We start from the raw sequence: 21648 nt of genomic DNA on the forward strand, positions 1-21648 counted from the left end.
GATCACAGCTGCTATTCTTATGAATAATAATACCAAGGATACTCTTCCTTGCCCTGAAGTCGAGACTGGAGTAGACCCTTCCTCCTAGAGTTGCCATGGAGATTGCACGATGCTTACGAAGCGTTTAGCACTCTGTGGTGCAGCAGTGACAGAGCCATTGAGGACCAGATCAGGTTATCCTGCAATTAGCAGAAGATGTGACAGTCAAGTATAGAGGGCACCTTTTAGGTTGCTGTCAGTCTGGTTGAGAAAAAAAAAGTCACAAAATGCAGCCACCAGTATGAATTATATATATATATATATCGTGTAGAATCTTAAGTCTTTTGCCCTGGGCCAGGAAGGAGCTGCGTGGGAGTGGGTGAGCCAAGGGACCAGAAGCACCTTCATCCTTCTTGGTGATGTTTTTCTTTCTGTTTGCATTGCTTTGAAAGAAGAAAAACAACCTTCGAGTTAAAGTTGTAGAGCTGAGTGAGCTATTGAATTCTCCGAACTTGCTGAGGGGTTCCAAAGTCAAGGGGACTTTAGCATATTGAGTCTTAAGTAGCTCACACTGTGCAGGATTCTGATGGAGGGAAAGTGGGAGGCCATGGCGAACAATCACCAGGGAAAGATTCCACGTGGTCCAGGGAACAGACTCAGTTTCTGGACATTTTGCAAATGGTAGGAAACATGACAGAACATGCTGGAAGGAACACTTAAGAAGTCAGGGGACACCTACCTCTCTGATATACCCCTTATTCTCTGATATACCCCAACCTCTCTGATATACACCTACCTCTCTGATATACACCCACCTCTCTGATACACAGGGCAGTTGGGTAAATTTTGGCTTTGTAACTGGGTAACTAACATGCCCACATTTGGGAGTCACTGTCCCCTCCCCATGCCTGAGGCTTGCACAGACCCTCCAGCCAAGTGCCTCATTCCTGTGGCCTCCTTTGTACCTGCAGCCAGATGGGTGCTGTGGTCCTGGAGTTACCCTGGGGGAAACTGAAGAGAGAACTCGCGGTAGACCTCTCAAGAGAAGGAATGATGGGGTAACATAGCCTCTTCACAGGTGGATTCGTTCCAATCAGAACCCCAGCAGATACTCACTACCCTTGAAAACAAGAGTGAAGGAGAACAAGGAGAGTCGGAAAGACTGAACTGTGGCATCCTCATTCAGATCCTAACAAGGGAACAATCCCACCGTTTGCAATCAGATAAGGGACATTATCTCAGTAATAAAAAGCAATTGAGAATCTAAATGAAAAATCTAATGCTTTTCATGCTGATTTATTTTAGATTAGAAAAAGTTAAACCAGATGTAAACACGAAGAGCTGAAGCATGAAGAGGGAGTCATGGTGGAGAGATAAATCTCCGTTTTGAGTTATTAGAGGTGCAGGGTTGCATTAACCTGAAAATACACTGTCTGACATTCATTATCATTGCAGAAGAGAGTTCAGAAGATTGAAAACAAATGCGTAGCACTGGCAAAGATCAGTCATGCATCCAGATTGGTGTTGGAAGGTGTGCACCATTCCCAAAAGAGTCTGTACTAACAGCCATCCAACATGGACCCATCTACCCACGAGCTGTCTGCCCCCTTGTGGAACCTCCTGCATCGCCAGGAGAAGGCATCTGGGTCCTGAAAAGAGATCTCCTTGTTTTCATTGGATTCCAACAATGCAGATCATTGTTCCCAAGAGAAGACCCAGCCCCACGTCCACCCTTGGTCTTTGGCTCCCTCGGATGCAAGTAGATTTGAGATCTCCTGTTTCCCTGTGAACCATGCATGGTGCGTCCAGAGAGCAGATTTGCAGGGGTTGGTGGTCTTGGCAGCAGAGCTCTGTGTAGCCCTGGAAACTCCCAGCTATTTTCTCTCCTCTCTTCTTTCCTGGGTGTATGAAGTTTCAGTCCCTGATTTGCTAGCCCAGTGACCTAAGGAACCCAGGAAACTTCTCGACCTTGACCAGGCAAGTGCATACACTTGCACACTCATACACACATGCACACACACTCACACTAGTTGGGAAGGAAGGCCCAAGTACTGCAGTGTGAGGGGTAAAGTGGTAGAATTTTAATCAAGATGCGGCTTCTCTGGCTCTGGGTTTAGCAGATCCGTGCCTCAGAGCAAGTGACTAGTGTCTCTATCTGTAACATTCAGGGGACACCCATGTTTTGGGGCTGCTATCAGGACTGACTGAGGGAGCATGGGGAAAAATCTAAGGCCTGGGTCTGGTGACAAGTGTTCATCAAATGCCCATCATACTGATCTGCAATCCTGCATGCTAAACTCTGTAGACTGAACAGGACTCAACAGTAGCCCTTTAGATTTCACCAAGATGAGTCTGTGCAATATCTCCAGTGGGATCTGAGGTGGCACTTGTAATTAAGCTCACTGATGTTTTTGCAATAAAATTTATGAATATTCACACTAAATGGAATAAATTAATATTATAAATAGCCTCGGGTTACCTCAGTTAAGGTTCTGCTGTCAGATTAATTTGCTACAAACACAGGAGAAAAATCCTTGGATTTCAGAGTCCTGTGCGTTTTAGAATTGCAGATAAAGAGCTGTGGATCCAGAGTGAAGCATCCTGAAGAGAGGGCAGAAACCATAGAGCAGCTGAACCAGAACGTGAATGTTCTTTGGAGCAGTTGCTCTGGCAGGTTCTGGGAGATGAAGTTAGAGAATGTGGAAGCTGCTCCAGCGAGCACTGAGTCTCACACGCGGTTCCCCGTTACAGTACCTGAGACGCTCCGTCCAAGAGATGTCATTGTTGTCCTAGCAGCCACCAAGTCTGACCCCAGAACTCCTGTGGGGTGGCGCTAGGAGGAAATGCCCTGCTCGGTGAGGGGCAGGCGATGCAGTGGGAGAGGCCAAGGGGGGTGTACAAGACAGAGCCACTGTCTTCTTGTTCCTGAGCACTTGCATCTCTTACCCTCTCTGGGCCCTCGTTTGTTTTTTTTACAATAATTAAAAAAAAATAAAATAGAAGAACTCTGTGTCCAGGCTGCTTCTCATGGACTTTGGAGAATCGAAACTTACTGAGGGACTTTGCCACCAAGAGCGTCCCGCGCTACTAAAGAGCCTCAGGTCCTTGTAAGGGGCTTGGTCCTAGTTGTGGTTTTCTGTCCCAAGGTGGGAGCCTCGTGCCCGGGTTCCAGTCTGAGCTCCTTTTCTTGCTCACTGGGTGTGTGTGGCCGAGGACCTGGTGCTTAGCCTCTCTGCCTCTCAACCTCCCAACTGTACTTGGAGCTGGCAGTTTTTTGCCCCCTTCTGAGTGGCCAGAGGATGCCTGAGGTGGTTCCTGCAAGCCCTGAGGGTTCCTCCTGTGACCTCAGGCTGAACAGGCCCTGGGCCACTGGCAGCTGAAAAGAGGCTTTGTCTTTTCCCCGTTGTGTGGCTTTGGTAGATTACTGTTCTTTCACTAAGTGACATGCCATGCTTCAGAGATGTAACGCTGACAGGCTTGAAAGGAGTGAGTTAGAAGTCACTTGATCACTCAGGAAGTGGCCTGGGGTGATCAGGAGCTCCCTTTGTGCTGTGCACTGCAGCAGCTAGAGCAATAGCTGGTTTGTGGGAGCCAGTATTCCTGCTTGCAGAAAGAGTGACACACAAACTCCAGGCATTGCAGGCCAGGGGCGGGTGTCCTCCCTGTACCCCCCCCCCCTTCCCTCTGCCTCTCCCTTCCCTTCCTCCTCCTTTTCTTCCTTTCCCTCCTCCTTTTTCTGCAAGCATTCACTGAGGCTGTCCATCACAGCTGCTGGGCTGGGCACCTGAGATGGACTTCAACCCTAAGATTGCCCACATCCCCAGCACTGTTAACCAGTCCCAGAGAAAGAACTTGGAGGACATTTTCTTACTCCCTCCTTACTGGTGGCAGGCTGGGGTACAGTGGAGGACCATGCATCCCTCCAAACAGGGGAGTACACAGGGTAGATCACATGCCCACTGCAAGGTGGAGGTCTTCCGATGTTCTCTTACTTCTGATGTTCTCTTACTTTAGAACCAAGGTCACTCTGTTTATATCTTCACCAGAGATTGGAGTGAAGTTCTTCACAGCATGAAGAGAATGGGGGGAAATCTTTACCACCAGCACTTCAGATAGAGCAGTAATCTCCAGGACATATAGAAAACTCAAAAACCTTAACACCAAAATCATCATCATCATCATCATCATCATCATCATCATCATCATCATCATCATCATCATCCAGTCAATAAATGGCCATAGAACCGAACAGATACTTCACAGAAGAAATATGATCAGTCAACAAATGTATGAAACAATGTTCAACACCTCTAGCAATTAGAGAAGTGCAAATTAAAACTACACTGAGATTTCATCTCACTCTAATCAGAATGGCAATTATCAAAAATACAGTAACAGTAAATGTTGGTGGAATGTGGGGGAAAAGTATACACTGCTGGTGGGACTGCAAATAGGTGCAACCACTTTGGAAAGCCGTATGGAGATTCCTCAGAAAACCTGGAGTGGAATCACCATTTGACCCAGCTATCCCACTCCTCAGCATATACCCAAAGGACTTAAAATCAGCGTACTACAGTGACACAGCCACATCAAAGTTAATAGCAGCTCAATTCACAATAGCTAAGCTATGGAACCAACCCATGGTTGCTGTCAGTAGAAGCCGTCCATTGGAGCTAGCAGCCGAGTGGCAGAGCAAGAGGAGCCTCAGGGTTGGGGCTCAGGGTGGCTCATTTCAGACCCTGGCAAGCTGAGGACTGAGGCGGGTGGGCAGAGACTGTGGACTACTCCCAGGTGCCTTGGCAACTTAGCAAGACCCGTCTCAAAATAAGATGTAAGAAGGAGGCTGGGAAAGAGCTGGACATGGGTGGACGTGTTGGACCCTGGGTGGTACAGAGCTCCAGAAGCCAGGGTGGTGGGCTCCAGGGGCTCTGGGCAAGATGTTCCCTACGTAAGAGGCTTTGCTTTTATTTATTCATGTATTTATTTACTCATTCATTCCTTAATTTTTTTCCAACAAATATTTACTAAGGGCTCCCCACGTGTCCCGCCCTATATCAGGAGCTGGGAGTCCTGGGCGAGGACAGTGTAACTGCTTCTGCTCCAACAGGGGTTCTAGTGGCGGGGAAGTGGGCCTCGGCTGCAGACTCACATCACTGTACTTACAATCTGAGGCACGTTCTCTGAAGGAAAAAGAAAAAGCTTGTAAATCAGAACCTGCCCTGGTTCTGAATGTGGTGTCAGGAGAGACTCACATGGTCAGGCCATGGGAGCTGAGACCCAGAGGAGGACCAGGGAAATAGGCTGCAGTAATGTAATGAGGTGTGCAGAGGCCCTGGGGTGGGTAAGCATGTGTACAGTCAAGGCGAGGGGAAGTTCACACATGGCGTGTGGCCAGGAGACAGGTGCCCAGTCATCCACAGGATTGGCAGGGGAGACACCAGGTCCTTCCTGAAACTATCGTAAGGATGGTGAAGAGTTGTGCTCTTCAGCATGAAGGGATGACAAAGAGCAGGAAGCAAGTTTTCCCACAGAGCTGGTGCTGAACTGTGCCCCGAATCACCCATCCCTGGGAACTTCAGAGATCCAGAGCCTGAAGCCCCAGAAGATGGCTCTCAGCTTTGGAGAAGCCAGGCATTTGCAGAAGGCCATGGGCCCTCGTCAACTTGCATCCACAGGGAACTCTGGGCCCCAGGGAGAGAGAGAGAGCGCCTGTCTGCAGTCCCAGCCAGCCCCCTCCAGTGTTCCCTGCCTGCAGTGGGACTGGGGCTCTTGACCAGAGGTTGCAGAGCACAGGGGGAGTAAGCGAGTGGAAGTAATTCTGGGAAGCCCCCTCCCAGGTCAGTTAACTGCTGGATTTGACGCAGCTGCAGGAGAAGTGTGCACAGCAGCCTTCCTCAGAAGAGCCCAGAAGAGCAGCCAGGAGGAGCACAGCAGGAGCTCCCCGGCCCGTTCCCCTGCCCGGTTCCCCTGCCCCGTTCCCCTGCCCCTTCCGCCTCCCACGACTGGACTGCAGACCTCCCTGATGCGTTCCGTCCGAGCATCCGGGCTGGGACTCTCTTCTGCTGTCGAACTTGGGGCTCATGTTATATGCCCGCTGCTCTCCAATGCCTTGACACTCTTTTTTCCTCCCTGAAAAACCCTTCGTGTCTTCTTCCTGGGGCCTGTCTATGCCAAATCTGAGAAGGACGCTGGATGTACGGTTACGTGAGTGCTGGCAGGTCCGGCCAGCTCGACAAGTGGTGACCCCAAGACATAACAGTAAGAACAGAGTATTTGGAACGGGGCTGAAAGCTCGGTGCTCTGGGTCTGCCTGGCCAGCTCCGCGTCCCAGCTTTATCTCAGCCCAGCTGGGTGACCTTGGCCTGTTAGTTGGCTGAAGCTTAGCTGTCTGGGCTGTCACAGGAGGGCTCATGAGAGCAGGTCTTTCTAACAGCCATGAGAGCTCAGCGAGGTGCTGCACACAGAGCGCTGAGTCCCAGCACCGTCAGCGCTTCTCTGCTGCTGAGAGCAGGAGGGTGAGGCCTGGGACAGGGCGCTGGGGAGTGGCAGGAGCAGTGAACCCTCCGAGCTCAGCCCAGCACCTTCCACGTCTGTCCCCATGGGGTCGGGGGCCACCCTTCTCTCTGGGACAGAAGAGCTGTATGGCTAGAGCTTCCCCCATCCCTGCCATCCCAGAAGAGGTTGCCCAGGAGCTGGGTGGAGGGGCCAAGAAGGAGAAGTGAGCTTACCTCGCCTGGGAGCTAAGGAGGGAACCTGGGCTCAGGACAGAGCTGGGCTGGGGATGCCCTGCCAATCACGCCCAGTTGCTGTGGACCTTGTCAGCCATGTTCCCTGGGGTAAGGTCGTGGGGTGCTCTGAGGGGCCAGAGGCACAGGGTGTGGGAGGGCCATGGGGCCCTAGAGGCTCTGGAGCTCCATTGCCACTCGGATCAGAGCCCAGAGACTCACAGCAAGCACGACAGATTTGCAGAATAAATCTTTGCCTTTCAGCAGAGAGAATCAGCTGATCACAAGTGTAGATAGCAGAATACTTTTGTGTACATTAATCTTATTTTCATTGGGCCTTACAGGCTAATTCCTGAAATTTAATTGCTTGTGGTTAATTGATTTATCAATATTTATTGAACATTCGGTTTTAGCTCAACACCCATTCAGCCCTGGGATGGGGGGGGACCAGAAACATTAGATGTGATTTTTTTGATCTGCTAACAAAATCCACGGCAGAATCAATGCTGGCTGATTACAGCTTTTCTCCTTTCCTCCCTCCCTCCTGGAAATCATCAGATACTTATCTTTTATTCATTGACAGAGTTAACTCAGGAGAAAGTGGAAATATGTATTCATTCCACGTTCTTTCTTGGGGGAAAGGAGAGAGTCTGTGGGTGTTCCTGTTGTTTTTTTAATAATGTGTATTATTGATAATTATGTATCTGGCAAATAAAAATATTAAACTGGGGATGGTCTCTGTTTATTTTCCAGATCCACAGCCGGGTTTTCTCATCCCCTAAAGATCGATCTTCCCGGGAAAGAGGTGAAAGTCTTCTGAACGCAGGTAAAGAGCAGGGCTCCGCCAGGACCCCACTGACCTCTTCTCTCTCTGTTTTTATTCATAATGAAATGTACTTTGGAGCCTGGGTTCCTCCCAGACATGCCATGCTAGCTCAGTGGCACCACAAGGTTTGAAATGGCTTACCTTTCCACCCTGGCTGTAGACCAGCGTCCACAGGGAAGCAGACGGTGGGTAAGGGCTGTCAGTCCCTCGGGCGGTACCTGGGGCTCTCCTGACAGGGCCGCTCCTCCTGGAGCCGGCAGTTCCAGGGGTGAGCGTCGGGTGAGTGTGGCTTCTCCCAGCGCAGTGGACATTTTTGCAGTTGGGGCATGGTGGCTGTGCGTTCATGAATCAGTTTTTTATGAAGCTTCAATTCATAGCTATTAAACTGTAGAAACACTAGGCGAGATGGTTACGGTTCATAACTTTTATTAAGTTTGTTAACATAAATTATGTGAAAACAAGCTCCCTCCGTCCCCTTTTTATTAGAAGTCACATGGATTCGGGTCAAATGTTCTGATGGTACTGTGGACTACTGGATTAGTAGAACGTTCAATTCGCTGCAAAAATCAATTCTAAAAGAATGTTTTACTGTGGCAAATTTTTGTTGTTAATCCTCATTTTGATTCTTGCATGTGGCAGATGAGTTGTTGTAGATGGAAAATACCTATGTATGTTTGGGTATATATATATGTACATATTGTATGTGTGTGTACATATACACACACATTTTGGATGTTTGGATGCACACACACATTTACATTTATATCTTTTCATTACCTGCCACCACCTGCCTATATCAAAGATGTTGGGAAACTGAATTTCTTTCCATAACTGGCATAGTCAACTGAGGACAAAAATATTTGAAAGAAACTTTCCTATTTAATCCTCCCTGGAAACCCCAAGCGTGGTTTGTAGCTTAGTCTTTTATGGTGGCAGGTGTTTAGTGTGGACCCTTTGAAATCCTAGCCCCCCACCGTCTGTGGCAGGAGTGTGGCTGCGCTGGGCTGCTTTCCTGGCTTAGCAGAAGCAGCCCTGGAAGCCTGTCTGGCTCTGCACCCTGCAGGGAGCCTGGGGACCAGGAGAGAGTGATGAGTTTTCCTAGAACAATCAAGGGGGCTGCAAGAGCAATCAGACCTGGTGACTGAGATGAGGCCACCTTGCTCCTCTTTATCTCAGGCCTGGACCACATCAAAATGGCCTTGGGCACCTGCACAGTGGGTGCTGCTCCAGGGGAGATCAGCAGGTTAATCACTCAGGAGCCAAGTCCCCAAGTTCCCAGGCTAGGGTTAGTGACCCAGAGTTCAGGAAGTGTGCCCAAGCAACCCTGGAGGAGAGGGAGAAAAGTTTCCTGGCATTTAAAAAAAAAACCAAAAACCTGCCAGTGTGGTCCAGTGGAAAGCTGTCCTGAACCCCGGGTGGTCCTGGGCAAGGCAAGGAGCCCTGCTGCATGGCACCATGCTTTCCCTGGAGTGGACTTTCCGCAGAGCCCTCTTGTGCCCAGAGCATCATCCTCTAGGGTTCTTTCTCCTATTAGCAGTTGCTCTGGCACTTGTGAAGAGACAAGACAGATTTCATTCGAGTTGTTTCAGCAGGGAAGCGAGACTTGCATAGGGAGCTGCGCTCAACTCTGGATACAGTCAAGGCGGTTGGCATGTGTAGCCACAGGGCAGGGGAGGACATTACTAAGTGGATGGATGCAGCAAAATAACCGGGGGTGACGAATAACTTGTGTATGTTGATACAGCAGGAGTAGGAGCCGTTTATTGTAGGACAACAGAGGTATTTATACATTTTGCACAGCTTATCTTAATTAGCATAAACTAGATACATCAGTCAACCAATAAGGAATCTCCACACTTAATGGCTCGCTTTTGTTACTTCTCAAACCACTCCCTCTGGCAAAATGCCAGGCGCCATCCTGACTTGTTTACAGACCTTAACACATGGACATTACTAAGAAGAACTTGCTAGCTAAGGTGGGGGGCTTAACCAGGCTGGGTGATGCTCCCTAAGCCGGATTGGCAGTAGTCTGGATAGAACTGGACTCAGTGGAACTCTTGGCTGTTAACTGGACTCAGCAGTCCAAGGCGAGGCCCTGAAAAGAAGAGGGCACGGAGGAGCAGGACTGAAACAGAGATGGAGGAGTCCTGCCTCACCTCTCCTAGAGCATGGGCCGGAGCAGCCTCCTGGGCCTCTCTGTGCCTGTGGTGGCCCAGCTTTCTCCCCAGAAAAGCAGGAGGACTTTGCATCAGGAAGCTGGTCTGCCATCTCAGTCTGCTTCCGGCTGCACCAGGACACCACATCCTGGCACATTACAAACAACGGGGTTCATTTGGTGCAGTTCTGGAGCTGGGGACGTCCACAGTGGAGGGGCCGCACATGGTCAGAGCCTTCTTGTGCCTCATAACCTGGTAGAAGCCATCACGTGGTGCAACTGCACAAGGTGGGGAGAGCGAGGGAGAGGGGCCAAACTCAGAGTTTTTGTTAGGAACCCATTCCTGCCATAACTGTCCCACCCCTGCGGGAACAGCACTGATCTGCTCACGAGGGTGGAGCCTGGTGAACTGACACCTCTTGGAGGTTCCGCCTCTCCATGCGGCTGTAGAGGCAGTCCACTTTCTGCACAGCCCTGGAGGGGCAAAAACCAAGGCACTCCGCTCCCATGCTTGTAAAAAGGCCACAGGACGAGGTCTTGCTCAGCCTTCTTGGGACTTTGGGAAACCCAGGAGCAGAGTTTTAGGTCAAATCCTGGGTGTCAGGGACCAGAAACCCATTATCAGAGACAAAAGGGAAGTTGTCAGGAAACCAGTAAATGTCGAGGGAGGAAGATCCGCTGGATGCAGACGTGGGGGAACCGGGACCTCCAGGGCCTTAGCAGCAGGAGCGTGGACCTTCGTCCCGAGCTGCTCCATCTTGACATTGTCACCTCTGATCAGGAGACAAGGCCAATAGTGGGCGCATGCCTTCCGTGGACCCAGCGTGTGGATGACTAACTGCAGGGCAGCTCCCCCACAGGGCACCAAGGGCCAAGCCCTTGTCCCCGAAGGAGTGAGTAGGCTTAGGGTGTCTCAAGGTCAGCGGGCGCTGCAGAGGTCATTCCTGCAGCAACGTTGCCATGCTCTCCGGGTGGGCTGATGCGTGGCCAGCCCCAGGGTGGAAGGCGAGCTGTTTTAAGGAAGCCCCCGGGCTGCTCACACAGCTAGTGTTGTTAGGAAGCTATCGTTTGGTGGGGAGCCCAAGCAAATTAGTGGCATTATTTATTTATTTCCCATCTGTACTCACTGAGTAGGCCAAGAGGGACCATTAACTATTTTAAGGTGTTGGAGTCCATGACCTGATCCAGGCAGGGGAGGACAGGGGTCCAGCCAGGACAGGGACTGTGGTGGACAGTCAGAGCCCCAGGAAGTGACCTAATTACCTACCAGCTGTTGGGATAAGGGACAAGTTAAAGATGTTCAATGATGGGGCAGGGAATGCAAATTGTAGGGGTGATGGGGTAAAGGGGGATGCTGTTGGGTGGTCTGGAATGTGAGAGGCAGTGAGGCCCCTGCTCTAGTATCCAGGAAGTGGTTGGGTCTGGTGGGAGGTTGGGAGACAGGGCAGGTTCGGAGGTCTGCATATGATGGTCATGTACAGGTGGGTGGTTTGAGGGACCACGAGGTCAGCTGAGATGACCCCAGGAGAGGAAGAGGGTGAGGCTCAAACCCTGAAGGGGCTCACACGTGTGGCGTGGGAGGAAGAGTGTTGTCCTGGGAACCACTGACCTGGCCCGGCCTTGGTGGTCACATCGAGGTATCTTCAGTGCCACTGTGGACTTCTCCGTTGGTCAGGTTTTCTTTAGGACTGCTCTTCCACTTCCTCGTTCCTCAGTTCTCCCGGACACAGAGAGGGCTCAGGATTCTTGGTCTCCATGGGGCAGTAGGCTCTGTTGGAGAGGCTGCAGCAGTGGGGTCTGGGGTCCAAAGAGCATGCGCCGTGCTCAGGCAGGAGTCTGCAGAAAATGCTGTCTCCAGGTTTTGGTTTTACTTCCTCCATTTGTACCATGCGACCATTTGCTGCCTTACACCTTGGAATTTCCAGACTGGGCAGGGTGGGGAGCTGATTTCTTATGGTTGAACAGACCTTTTGGCGAGGCCTTTGAAATCTGTTGGCTTGTGTAAAATTTCAGTTTACTATGATTAATAGGATCTGAATGCTGAGGAACACTAAGGGAGAAAAAAAATCTAGGAAAGATGACTATTTCGACCCAAACTCACATCTGTTTTTAAAATCAGAAGGAAGGTAGAAAGTCCCTTTCAAATTCCGATTCTACACTTTATAAAAAGATTCTGTTTGCCATTCCCACACTGCTGTGCTACCTGTCTGCAGAGGAGATTGCTGGGTGCGGGACTCGGGGTGATTTGTGAGTCAGGTGCCTCACTGGGGCCACGTCCCGGGAAACAGGTTAGCAGAAATGCAGGTCATGGGGATTGATGAAGGCCTCTCGGAATTTTTAATTACTGACTTGCTTGGCTCAGGAGGGAAGTGGGACAGCATGAAATTTTCTTCCTCCTGATCAGTTAAGCCCGACCTTTACAGATGGCAGGTTTTAAAGGGTGGGCCTTTGATGGATGGGAGGGATAATGTAGTTACATTTCATTTAAAACCTGAGGATAACGGTTCCCTTATTCCAGCTTTCACAAGAGCAGGCTTCGCTGTCCCCTAGCAATCGTTTGGTTTGGTTGGCGTTGAATCAGTTATTTTTTTCCAATAGAACACACGCCCCTGGTCCTGCTTTGAGGAGCGTTGCCCTGTTTTCCTGAAGCAGAGCACCTGGCCTGAGGTGAGCAGAGCCGCGTCCCTCTTCCAGGAGTGGCTTGGGAATGCGGTTTCTCTCTAGAGGAGAAGGGGAGGGACGCGCATCCGCTGGCCCTCCCTAAAGCCTGGCTTTTATGAAGGCTCAGGGGCTGGAGCTGAAGCACGTGGATTTATCGTGTTTTCATACCCAGGCTGTTTGATGGCTCTTCATTCCTCCTGCCTCCTCCCTAGACTCCCTGCTGCCCAGGGGAGAATGCAGCTCCTGAGCAATTTAGGACAGTGTCTTTAGTCAGTGCAGCTTCTCTGGTCTGAGGTCACAGCCGTCCTCAGAGGATGAAGCAGAAGCTCCTGGGCACAGCACGCCTCAGGCCTGTGCTTCTACACTTCTCTCCGATCTCGCTGCCTCCCCTCCGTGGGCTCTCTCCTTGTCCAGAGGCTCCTCTGCCTGCCCGTCCACTGTGGATTGTCATTGTTAAAGCCACCCTTTGCCAGAAGCTTCCTCCGATTGGCTCCCTGCCCCGCCTCTGCCCTGCCGTCAGAGTCCTCCTGGTGCTGCTGGGCCACGGCCCTAGCCCTCCTCCTTCTCTCCATGGCGGGGCGGGGGGGCTCTGAGGACGGGACCTGGTTGCCCTCCTCACCACATCCCCAAGTTCAGGCGTCAGTGTGAGAAGTGGCTTCCTGGCTAGGGTGGCATGGTTTGAACCGAGCAGCTTCTTGGTGCCATTTCTGTGTCAGGGGTCTTCCTGACCCCAGGGCCAGCCCACAGGGCAGGAGGGAGCCCGATGTGTGGCAGAGGCCCAGAGCCAGGCAGGGATGGCCTCCGTGCTGGGGTTTCCCCAGGAATCTATCCCGTGCTTCAGGCTCCTGACCCACGACTCGGCCTCTTTTGTCCAGGGGGACAAAGGTTCCCTTTAGTGGCCACTGTGGGTCTGCTGGGTGCTTCCTCTGCCCACGTTTACCCTGCTCTGGAAAGTGGAGGAGGAGAGGCTGGCACCACTTCTCCGACCACAGAAGAATGAAGCACACTCCGTCCTCCCTGTGGAGACGCGAAGAGGCTCACGTGGGCATGTTGTGCCCTCGGAGGAGGACATACAGGGAGAGAGCAGACCAGGCCACCCCGTGATGAGCGAGTCCCCCACTCCCTCAGGAGGAGCCCTTGTGCCCACGTCTCCTCCTGAATGCTGCTGAGCCCCCGCGGGCCTCCCCCTGGGTTTGCCCTCACCTGTGTGTATAGCCACGAGGAGCTCTTCTTCCCTGAGATTGGCCTCCGGCTTCCTCTTTGCCCGTTTCCCAGCACATAACCAACTTAACAGACTGTTGGTGGAACCGTGCGCTGAGCACAGAGCCCAGCTGCAAGTTCCCAGTCTGTGTGGCTTCTGTCCCACAGAAGTGCATCCGGTGGACTCCATCGCTTCCTCGGAGGCGTGTGAGCACAGTTCCTGCCTCGTATGCACATGAGGAGCTGGTCACAGGACCTGAACCAGGTGTGGGAAAGTTGGACAGTGAGATGGATGTGGGGTGGACGCGCCTCCTCAGGCCATGCCACAGTCTACTTAAAGCCCTTCCATGCCGTCCAGTTGCCCTGGGAATAAGAGGTCCAAAAGGCCCTGAGACCCGGGCTCTGTGCGTGGATCGCCTCCTGCTCCTCTGCCCCAGTGCCCCCTGGACACCTGTGCAGCCCGCCCAAGCTCTGCGGCCTGCTCCTTCTCCTCAGTGAATCTGGTCCACCTGCTGAGCCTCAGCCAGGTGTCCTGAGAATGGAAGGCACGTCCCCAGATGCTACTGGCCCTGCCGTCAGCCTGCTGCCTGTTCAAGGGCAATACCATTAAGCAGGCATGGAGAAAAGCCACTCGGTCACGAGTTGGTACGTCTTTAGTGGTACTTGCCCGGCTGGCTGAGGAAAGGGGCTTTACAAAATACCCAATGGAGTTTTACTCAGCCATCAAGAAGAAGGAAATGATGGCATGTGCTGGTAAATGGGTGGAACTGGAGACCGTCGTGCTAAGTGAAATAAGCCAGACCCAGAGAGTCAAGGGTGGAATGTTGCTCTCATGTGCAGAAGCTGGAGAGAAGTAAGGCGAAAAAGTGTGGGTGGCAGGCAGGGTTCCACGAAAACAGAAGGGAGGTCAGCGCAGTAGAGGAGGAGGCTGAAGGGGAGGGAGGAGGGAGGGAAAAGCAGGAGCTGCACATGAAGTGGTCCAAGGCGCGCTGTGTACACAGGTGAGAGCCCCACAGTGAGTTCCACCTTTATGCAACTCTACAAAGCACCAATCAAAAAAAAGAGAAGGGAGAAACAGAGTGAGGGAACAGACGGAGGGAGGAGGGGAGGAGGGAGCAGGGGCTGAAATGGGAGGAATTATGTTGCATGCTTATATGATCATGTCCAAATGAGCCGCCGTTATGGGCCCCCTGTCACGCACTAGCAAGCGCATCCAAAAAGATGATGTGCATGAATCAGAGCCACAGAGGTGGCACACGGAACGAGACACACTGGGGGAGCCCACTGTGCTGTCACGTGGTGCCATGTTAATGTCCAGTGTCCTAGAGCAGAAGGGATACTTCTCTGGCAGCCAGACTGTGGCAGCAGAGAGGACACGGACACCGAGTGAAGCAACAGCCACGTGAAGCCAAACGTTACCCTCCCTGGTCGCACCTGGGCTGCTCACTACTTGCTTTACCTCTTGGTACCAACCAGCACCTTGGCCACAAGGCCTTTCTTGAAGAATCTGGTTCTGAACAAATCACCCCCCTCCCACGTCCCCTCTTGCTTGTCAGGACTGGCTCTCTCTGTCCCCCCCTATCAGTGGTTGCCGATGGCTTGCCTGGGCCAGCTCTTGGTGACAGGCAGTAGGCAGGGAGGCCTGTGCCTAGCGGAGGGCTTGTAAGGACCGTGAGAACTGATAATTGCCATAAGCAGAAAATTAGGACCAATGCCCCTCTGCAGCTTCCCAGGGGGTGAGAGGATGTCACACGTCCCATGCAAACTTGCGTTGGAGTAGGAGACGGGTACACGCTGGCCTCTTCACAGGTAGAAGAGCCCAGGCTTCATGTCACCCGTCGATCTCAGGCACAGGGGAGACCTTGTGATTATAAAACCTCCCAGATCTTTCTCCCCAGGCCGGCTTCCGACAAGGCTGTGTTTGACCTCTGTGCGGAGCGGAACTCCTGAATCATAGTTTCAGATTCAGCTGTGAAGTTTCTATTTTCCACCAACCACCTTGACCATGCGGGGTCAGCGCGGATCACAGGGCCCTGAGTCTCCCTAGAGCAGTTCATGTTATTTTTAAATGAAAGTCTTTCTTCAACCACACTCTTACGGAGAGGCCAATTTATGAAACACACAGACTCGGTGGAGCTCTGGCACCAGGCAGTTGAGTGTGCCCCTGGGCAGGGGGTGCCGCCCAGGCCCCCCCTCCATGGTTTGAAATCTGTCCTCACAGAACTGGAAGGGGGCGGGCATGGCTACATTTCTTGTGGTTAACCTGGGGCCCGGGGAATGAATAGGTTATTACCAGGACCATCCGTGTTCATCCAGAGATAGCCTCCTTCCTTCCCGATGTGCACTGGAGTTCCTAAATCCCAGGTCCACTTTATTTTATGGCCGAGTGTGATGGTCTTAGTGCCTCCAGCCAGAGTCCATGTGCTGCTCTTGCTGGGTCCTCAGGGTGGAGGGCCGCCCCCACCCCGGGAATATCGGAAGAGGAAGAATGTGCTTTGGGTTTTAACTGCAAGATGGGACAGACTCAGTCAGATCCTATAATAACACTGCCTTTTAAAATCCTCCCTTTTCCGGTATTAAACGGCTTTGCTGTAATGGCCCGAGCGCTGCCCTTTCTTCCGGATCCTTCCCACGGGCGCTGGCCGGGGTCCAGCTCCCCACTCAGCTCCCACGTGGCTCCCTGATGGCTCTCTGTTCTTTTTATGGGATTTAGGAGAGGATCTCTGAGGGTGGTTAGAGATGGAGACCGGCGCCTGGGGCTTGGAGGACCCGCAGCCCTGGGCTCCAACCTCCCTTCAGAAGCCCCCCCCCCCCCAGGGCTGAGGTCTGGGACTGTGGACTGTGGTCTGTGAGCTGGGTGGCATTTGTGTCAAAGGATGACACTCTTGTCTGTGCCTGGTGAAACCTCAGTTCTTCCACTGCTGAGTCTGTGACCTTGGGCAACAGTTGACCATTTTTGAGATCAGGGATCAGTGATTAAACCTGATCTTTGATTTTTAAATTAGCTTTGCATGTTAATCCCGCCCCCCCCACCGCCCCCCACCGGTAAAAAGGACAGCTGTCTGCAGGTACTCTGACTATTTTCTTTTCTGAAGCACACAGTTTGGGGGAGGTAGGAGGGTGTGGGCTGAGGTGGGGCACAGAGTGGAAGGCCACGCTGGGGACCTGGGGCCACGCAGCTTTTCCCTCACAGTGATGCAGGCCTGTCCCCGCTCTCAGGTCTGTCCTCAGGCCTGTGGGTCCTTCAAGCCCCTCCTTCCTGGGCCTCCCCAGCCTCCTTCCTCACTCTCCCAGCAGCCTCACCTCAGCGGGGCTCCTGTCCTCCGCCAGCTCCCCACACAGCCTCCTGCCTCACATCCTCCCTGGCCAGGACCTGCAGTGGGGACCTCGGCACCCTGGTCAGGTGTGTCCCGGCCTGTGCACCACGCCCCCAGGTGCTGGGCGACCTGGCTGCTCTGTGCGCCTCCCCACCTTGATCTCTGCAGGCCCTCTCTGGGGAACCGTGGGCCCAGCACCCCACCCGCCCCTCTTCTCCACTGCTCACACCCGTTGCCAAAGCTCCTGCCCCATGGGCTCCGGGCAGTGGGTGGAGGGACAGTGGGAAATGCCATCAGAGCCCAGGAAGGGCTTTGGCAGGTGGGGCTGGGGCAGGGGTGCATCCAGAGATGACAGCAGGCACCAGTCAGACCCCAAGGTGACATTTTGTCAGAAGACTAGGCAGGGCTGAAGTAGAAGCTGTAATTGTGAGGTTCAGGAATCTGTGGACCCATGAAGGCCCCAAACCAAGCCACCTCGAGCCTCGTGGCTTACAGAGCAGTCAGCATCCCAGCAGCCCCCAGGTGAGCTGGCAGTGGGTGGTGGTCTCTTCCTGTGTTTGGGATCAACAGGCTGCCAGCTGAGGTGATCCTGTGCCCAATCTAGGGGTCTGAGAATGTTCCAAGGTGCCGACAGGGCCAAGAGCAAAAGTGGGAACACACAGGCCCTGTCCAGGCCAGTGACCTTGGGGTGACCAGGCCAAGGGGGTTTAATACCAGCTCCCTAGAGATGAGAAAAGAGCCCCCACATCTCTGGGAACAGCAGAAAGTTCCGTGAGAGGAGTAGAGACCTGGGGGTGTGGAGAGTGACAGCCCTGCAGCCCTCTGTGGCCACTAGGCACATTGATGGGGACCAGCTCCACATCCTGCAGCCCAGTGGGCGTTGCAAGGATCTGAGCTGTTGTCCACAGTCACCCACCTGGAAACTCTAGCTGCCCCCCTTAGCAGAGGAGCATCAGGGGATCCAGAAAAGTAGCTCACAGGCCCCTGAAGCTCTTCTCCCTAAGGCAGAGGTCCCCGTTCCCATCCCGAGGTCTGTGCTGGGTCTGTGCCTGGTGCACAGTGAGGCTCAGAGATACCCCCTCCCCACCCGAGGCACCCTGCCACCACAGATGTCCCGGCAGCCCCGTGCCCAGCACCGTGCCAGGACTCAACCCATGGCCGTGGCCCGGCACACGAACCCCAAGGAGCCCCGGAAGGCCTGAGCCTGAGTCTGCCAGTCACGCAGGGCCTGTGGGACCTCTGGCGCGGGGTCTGAGACGGGTGCCTTTCTAGGCCAGAAGTTACAGGACTGGGGGGCTGCTCCCCAAGGCCACCGTGCTCCAGCCCTATGGGTCACCCGTGGCCACTCGACGAGGTCAGCGTCTGCCCTGCTGCCCCCACCCCTCTGCTCTGGCCACTTGGTCCTTCCCCTGCAGAGGAAGGTGTGCCTCGTGGCTCCTTCAAGCCACTCCTTCCTGTGCGACTGCCGCTGCCTGTGCCCGCTGGACTGGTCCTTAGGCTGCCTGACCAGCATTCAGCCCCTTGGCATTCGAGTCCTTCCCCTCCAAGAAGTTCTCTGGTCTCAGGCCTGGGAAGGAGGAGGCTGGGTGAGTCAGGTAGTGGTTCCCTTTCAGAGGACACTTGCTACATGCCAGTGGCCACTGGGCACTAAGTGTGTAGTGCTGAACAGAGCATCCAGGGGACCTCTGTCCTCGTTCAGAAGAGACAGAAATCAAGTGAAAAGACAAATAAGCAAATTGTTGCCACAAGGAGACAACAGGTCCAACACTTGGGGGTATCTGCTTTGGGTCAGGAATGTCGAACAGAAGTTTGTCATCCAGGGAGCTGGATGGGAAGTGTGTTGGGCCAAGGAAGCAGCATGTGCAAATGTCCCGAGCAAGGGAAGGGCCTGGCACACTCGCAGAGTGAGAGGGAAACTCATGTGGCTTGATCCTACAGGGGAAGGGGGATGTCAGGGAAGGTGACTGGCAAGGGGCAAGGGAACAGGCAGGTCCCTGTTTTGTGCAGGAGAAGCGGTCAAAGGGTCTCAGAGGCAGAAGTTACAGGATTTGTGCTGCTCTGTGAGAAGGCCACTCATATGTGCTAGGGGGACAGGCATTGTGAGGCCTGACACCTGTATAATTTGGGCAACCCTGTTTAAGAAGCGGAATATAAATGACAAGGACAACACGGCTGCACCCTCTAGGCAGACTGGACAGAGTAAGGGCAACTTAGCTCCATGAGTGTGCCAGGTCCTTCCCTTGCTCGGAACCTTTGCACATGCTGCTTCCTTGGCCCAACACACTTCCCATCCTGCCTTGCTCCTTCAATGACAAACTTCTGTTTGACATTCCTGACCCAAAGCAGATACCCCTTAGTTTGGGACTTTTTGTCTCAAGGCCCAAGTTCCTGTGTCTTCTACCTCCTGTGGAGCCCTTGATGACAGGAATCACGGGGCAGAAGTGAATGTAGGGAGCCTCGCAAAAGGCCTGCCGCAGCTGCCCAGAGGGAGGGTGACGCTCAGGTTGGTAGCCACCAAGAACAGGTGCACTCAGACAGGTGTTGGACAGAGCATCCACAGGCTGCGCGGTGGGGGATGGAGCAATTGGGGACCTCCCCACCTGTGTCCTCACACCCCACCCCCCTCCAGGTCCAGGAGGTGTGGCTTCTTGTCTTCAGCCCGGAGCCAAGGGGATCGAGCCTGCAGAGTCTCAGGACGACTTAGTGTCAGGTGCAGACCAAGCCTGTGTGGGCTGTCGCGAGCATCTGCCTGGAAGCCGTGTCACCATGCCTCCTGGGGGTTTTGGCACCTAGGAGAGCACGTTGGTGACTTGTGGTGGCTCCTTGGTGGTGTCGGGCCAGGCACTCCCCAGGCCCCGAGAGCTGCCGGGCAGAAGCTCCTCCTGTCCTTGCCTTCTCTGCCCCTCTGTGATCTCGCTGGGCTCTTGGCTCCTACCATCTCCAGCCCAGGGGCCCCCTTGCCCTCTTGAGCAGCACCTTCAGCCGTGGCAGAGGTCTGGTCCAGGGTTGCTGCCTGGCCCCCGAAGGAAGGCAGAGGGGCGGCCGGTTAAGTGGCGGTGCAGGGAGTTCAGCTCTCCACCTTCTGCTTTCTGTTATTAGAACAGGGCATGATAGCCCCTGAGTCATTCAGACAGGAGTGAGTGAGGTTGTGCTGGCACTGGGCCCAGCACATAGTGCACATGCAGGCGGCCACGATTTTTATTATCTGGATTTTAAGAGGAAAGAAATATGAACAATGTCTTCTAGTTAATGTAGGAGAAAGCTCTGAGGCATATTTGCAAGTCAAAAGAGAAGTTGGTGAATGCAGAGGAAGGCTGGCCTGCAGTAAGGTTCTGGGCAGTCTTGGGGGTCTGGAGACCCCACCATGTTCAGCTCTTCTGGCAGCTGGCATCCCCCGGACCTGCTCCTCCTATGGACAGAGCTTTGCAGGGTCGGTGGCTCCTATCTGCAATGATTACCAAGTATGCATGCAGATTTACTGTTGGGAGGCATGTCCTATGCACCCAGAACAGGAAGCATGGATATTTTATATATTAGCCCATATTATCACAACTCGGATGATGCACAAGTCCATTTTTTTCTGCAAATGGCTGCTTATACCGGTGAGCATCCATTTTTCTGATAAGTTTAATTAAAATTTTAAAGACGTGGAATTTTAAAGTGCATGGCAAACGTCCCCCCTTGTAAGTCACTGCATGGCTAGACCCCTTCAGATGTCTGCCTCTGCTAGGCAGCTGGAAGCTCCGTCCCTTGCTCTTGATTTCAGAACCTGCCATTTGTCCCCACACGGGCATTTCTAGGTAATTGAGATGTGTCATGCAGGAGGCTGGGGATTCTCTGAAGGGTGCCCAAGGTCTGGTCTCCTGCCAGCTGCTTTCCCATCATTAGAATGTGTCCATCAGACGCTGCTCAAGAGAAATCTTGGCTGGAGGGAGTGTGTCTGTGTCACCCTATTAGGATGAGCTAGGCTTCTTGTTCCCTCTCCAAAAAGATGGAATTAGCATTTAAGAAGCTGCCTTCATAAAAGTTTTCACCCTTCACAATTAATGCAGCAAGAGGTCAATGACAGTAGATTAATGCTGCAGAAATCAGCCTTCATCATTCACGAGCAGTTAGGGCCCTAAATGCCACATTTGAAGGCTGCTTCTGCCTTCCAGTTCTGAGGGGGATGTAATTGCATGGAACAGCAGCTTGTGTTTGGAATCTTAATTTGGCCATTGTCACAGGAAGTCCTTTTAAGGCCCCAGATTCTTACAGAAGGGCCATTAGAAGGTCTCTATAAGTGCCTGGGTGTGTCACAGGGTGGATCAAATGGCTATCTGGACAGCAATTGGTGGGGGGGGGGGTGTTGCACAAAACTAGCAAGGTGACTTGAAGAAATATAGCAGGCACAGCCCAGAGCCCAGTCCCTCTGCAGTGGCCTGGAATGGCCAGGTGCAGTCCTGACTGAGGGTAAAGTGGAGCAGCAGGGTGGGTCGTGAACCATGTCCTCAGAGAGGCTTTAGGGACCAGATGAAGGACAGACAGACATTCTAGTAGCCAGAGAGATGCCCAAGCGGTCAGAACTGTCCACTTGGCAAAACCAGTCCCAAAGGACTGATTCATCTGTTCCAACTGCTGGAAAGCAAAGCCAGAGGAGTACCTCTGCACACCGGAGGTGACCTTTAGCAGGTCAGCACCCTCCCCTGGGCTCTGCATGACATTCCAGGGACAGTCAAAGCTCAAGCAGAGGCCTTATGAGAAGTCCTGGAATTCTTAAAGGACTGTGAAATAGCAAGAGGCATA

General features: G+C 53.0%; 1 protein-coding gene across 7 annotated transcripts in view; it reads left to right on the forward strand.

The window, feature by feature from the left end:
• C1H10orf90 (chromosome 1 C10orf90 homolog) overlaps positions 1 to 21648 on the forward strand; it is a 185414-nt gene that overhangs the window by 13632 nt on the left and 150134 nt on the right. For 5 of the 7 annotated variants that reach the window (XM_040272139.2, XM_040272141.2, XM_040272146.2 and 2 more), the window contains exon 2: positions 7458 to 7530. In XM_040272139.2, the coding sequence (XP_040128073.2) occupies positions 7458 to 7530 (73 nt within the window). The other 2 variants (XM_078024348.1, XM_078024360.1) reach the window with 2 other exon arrangements.

The sequence above is a fragment of the Ictidomys tridecemlineatus genome, chromosome 1 (genome assembly GCF_052094955.1).
Source record: "Ictidomys tridecemlineatus isolate mIctTri1 chromosome 1, mIctTri1.hap1, whole genome shotgun sequence".
NCBI lineage: Eukaryota > Metazoa > Chordata > Mammalia > Rodentia > Sciuridae > Ictidomys > Ictidomys tridecemlineatus.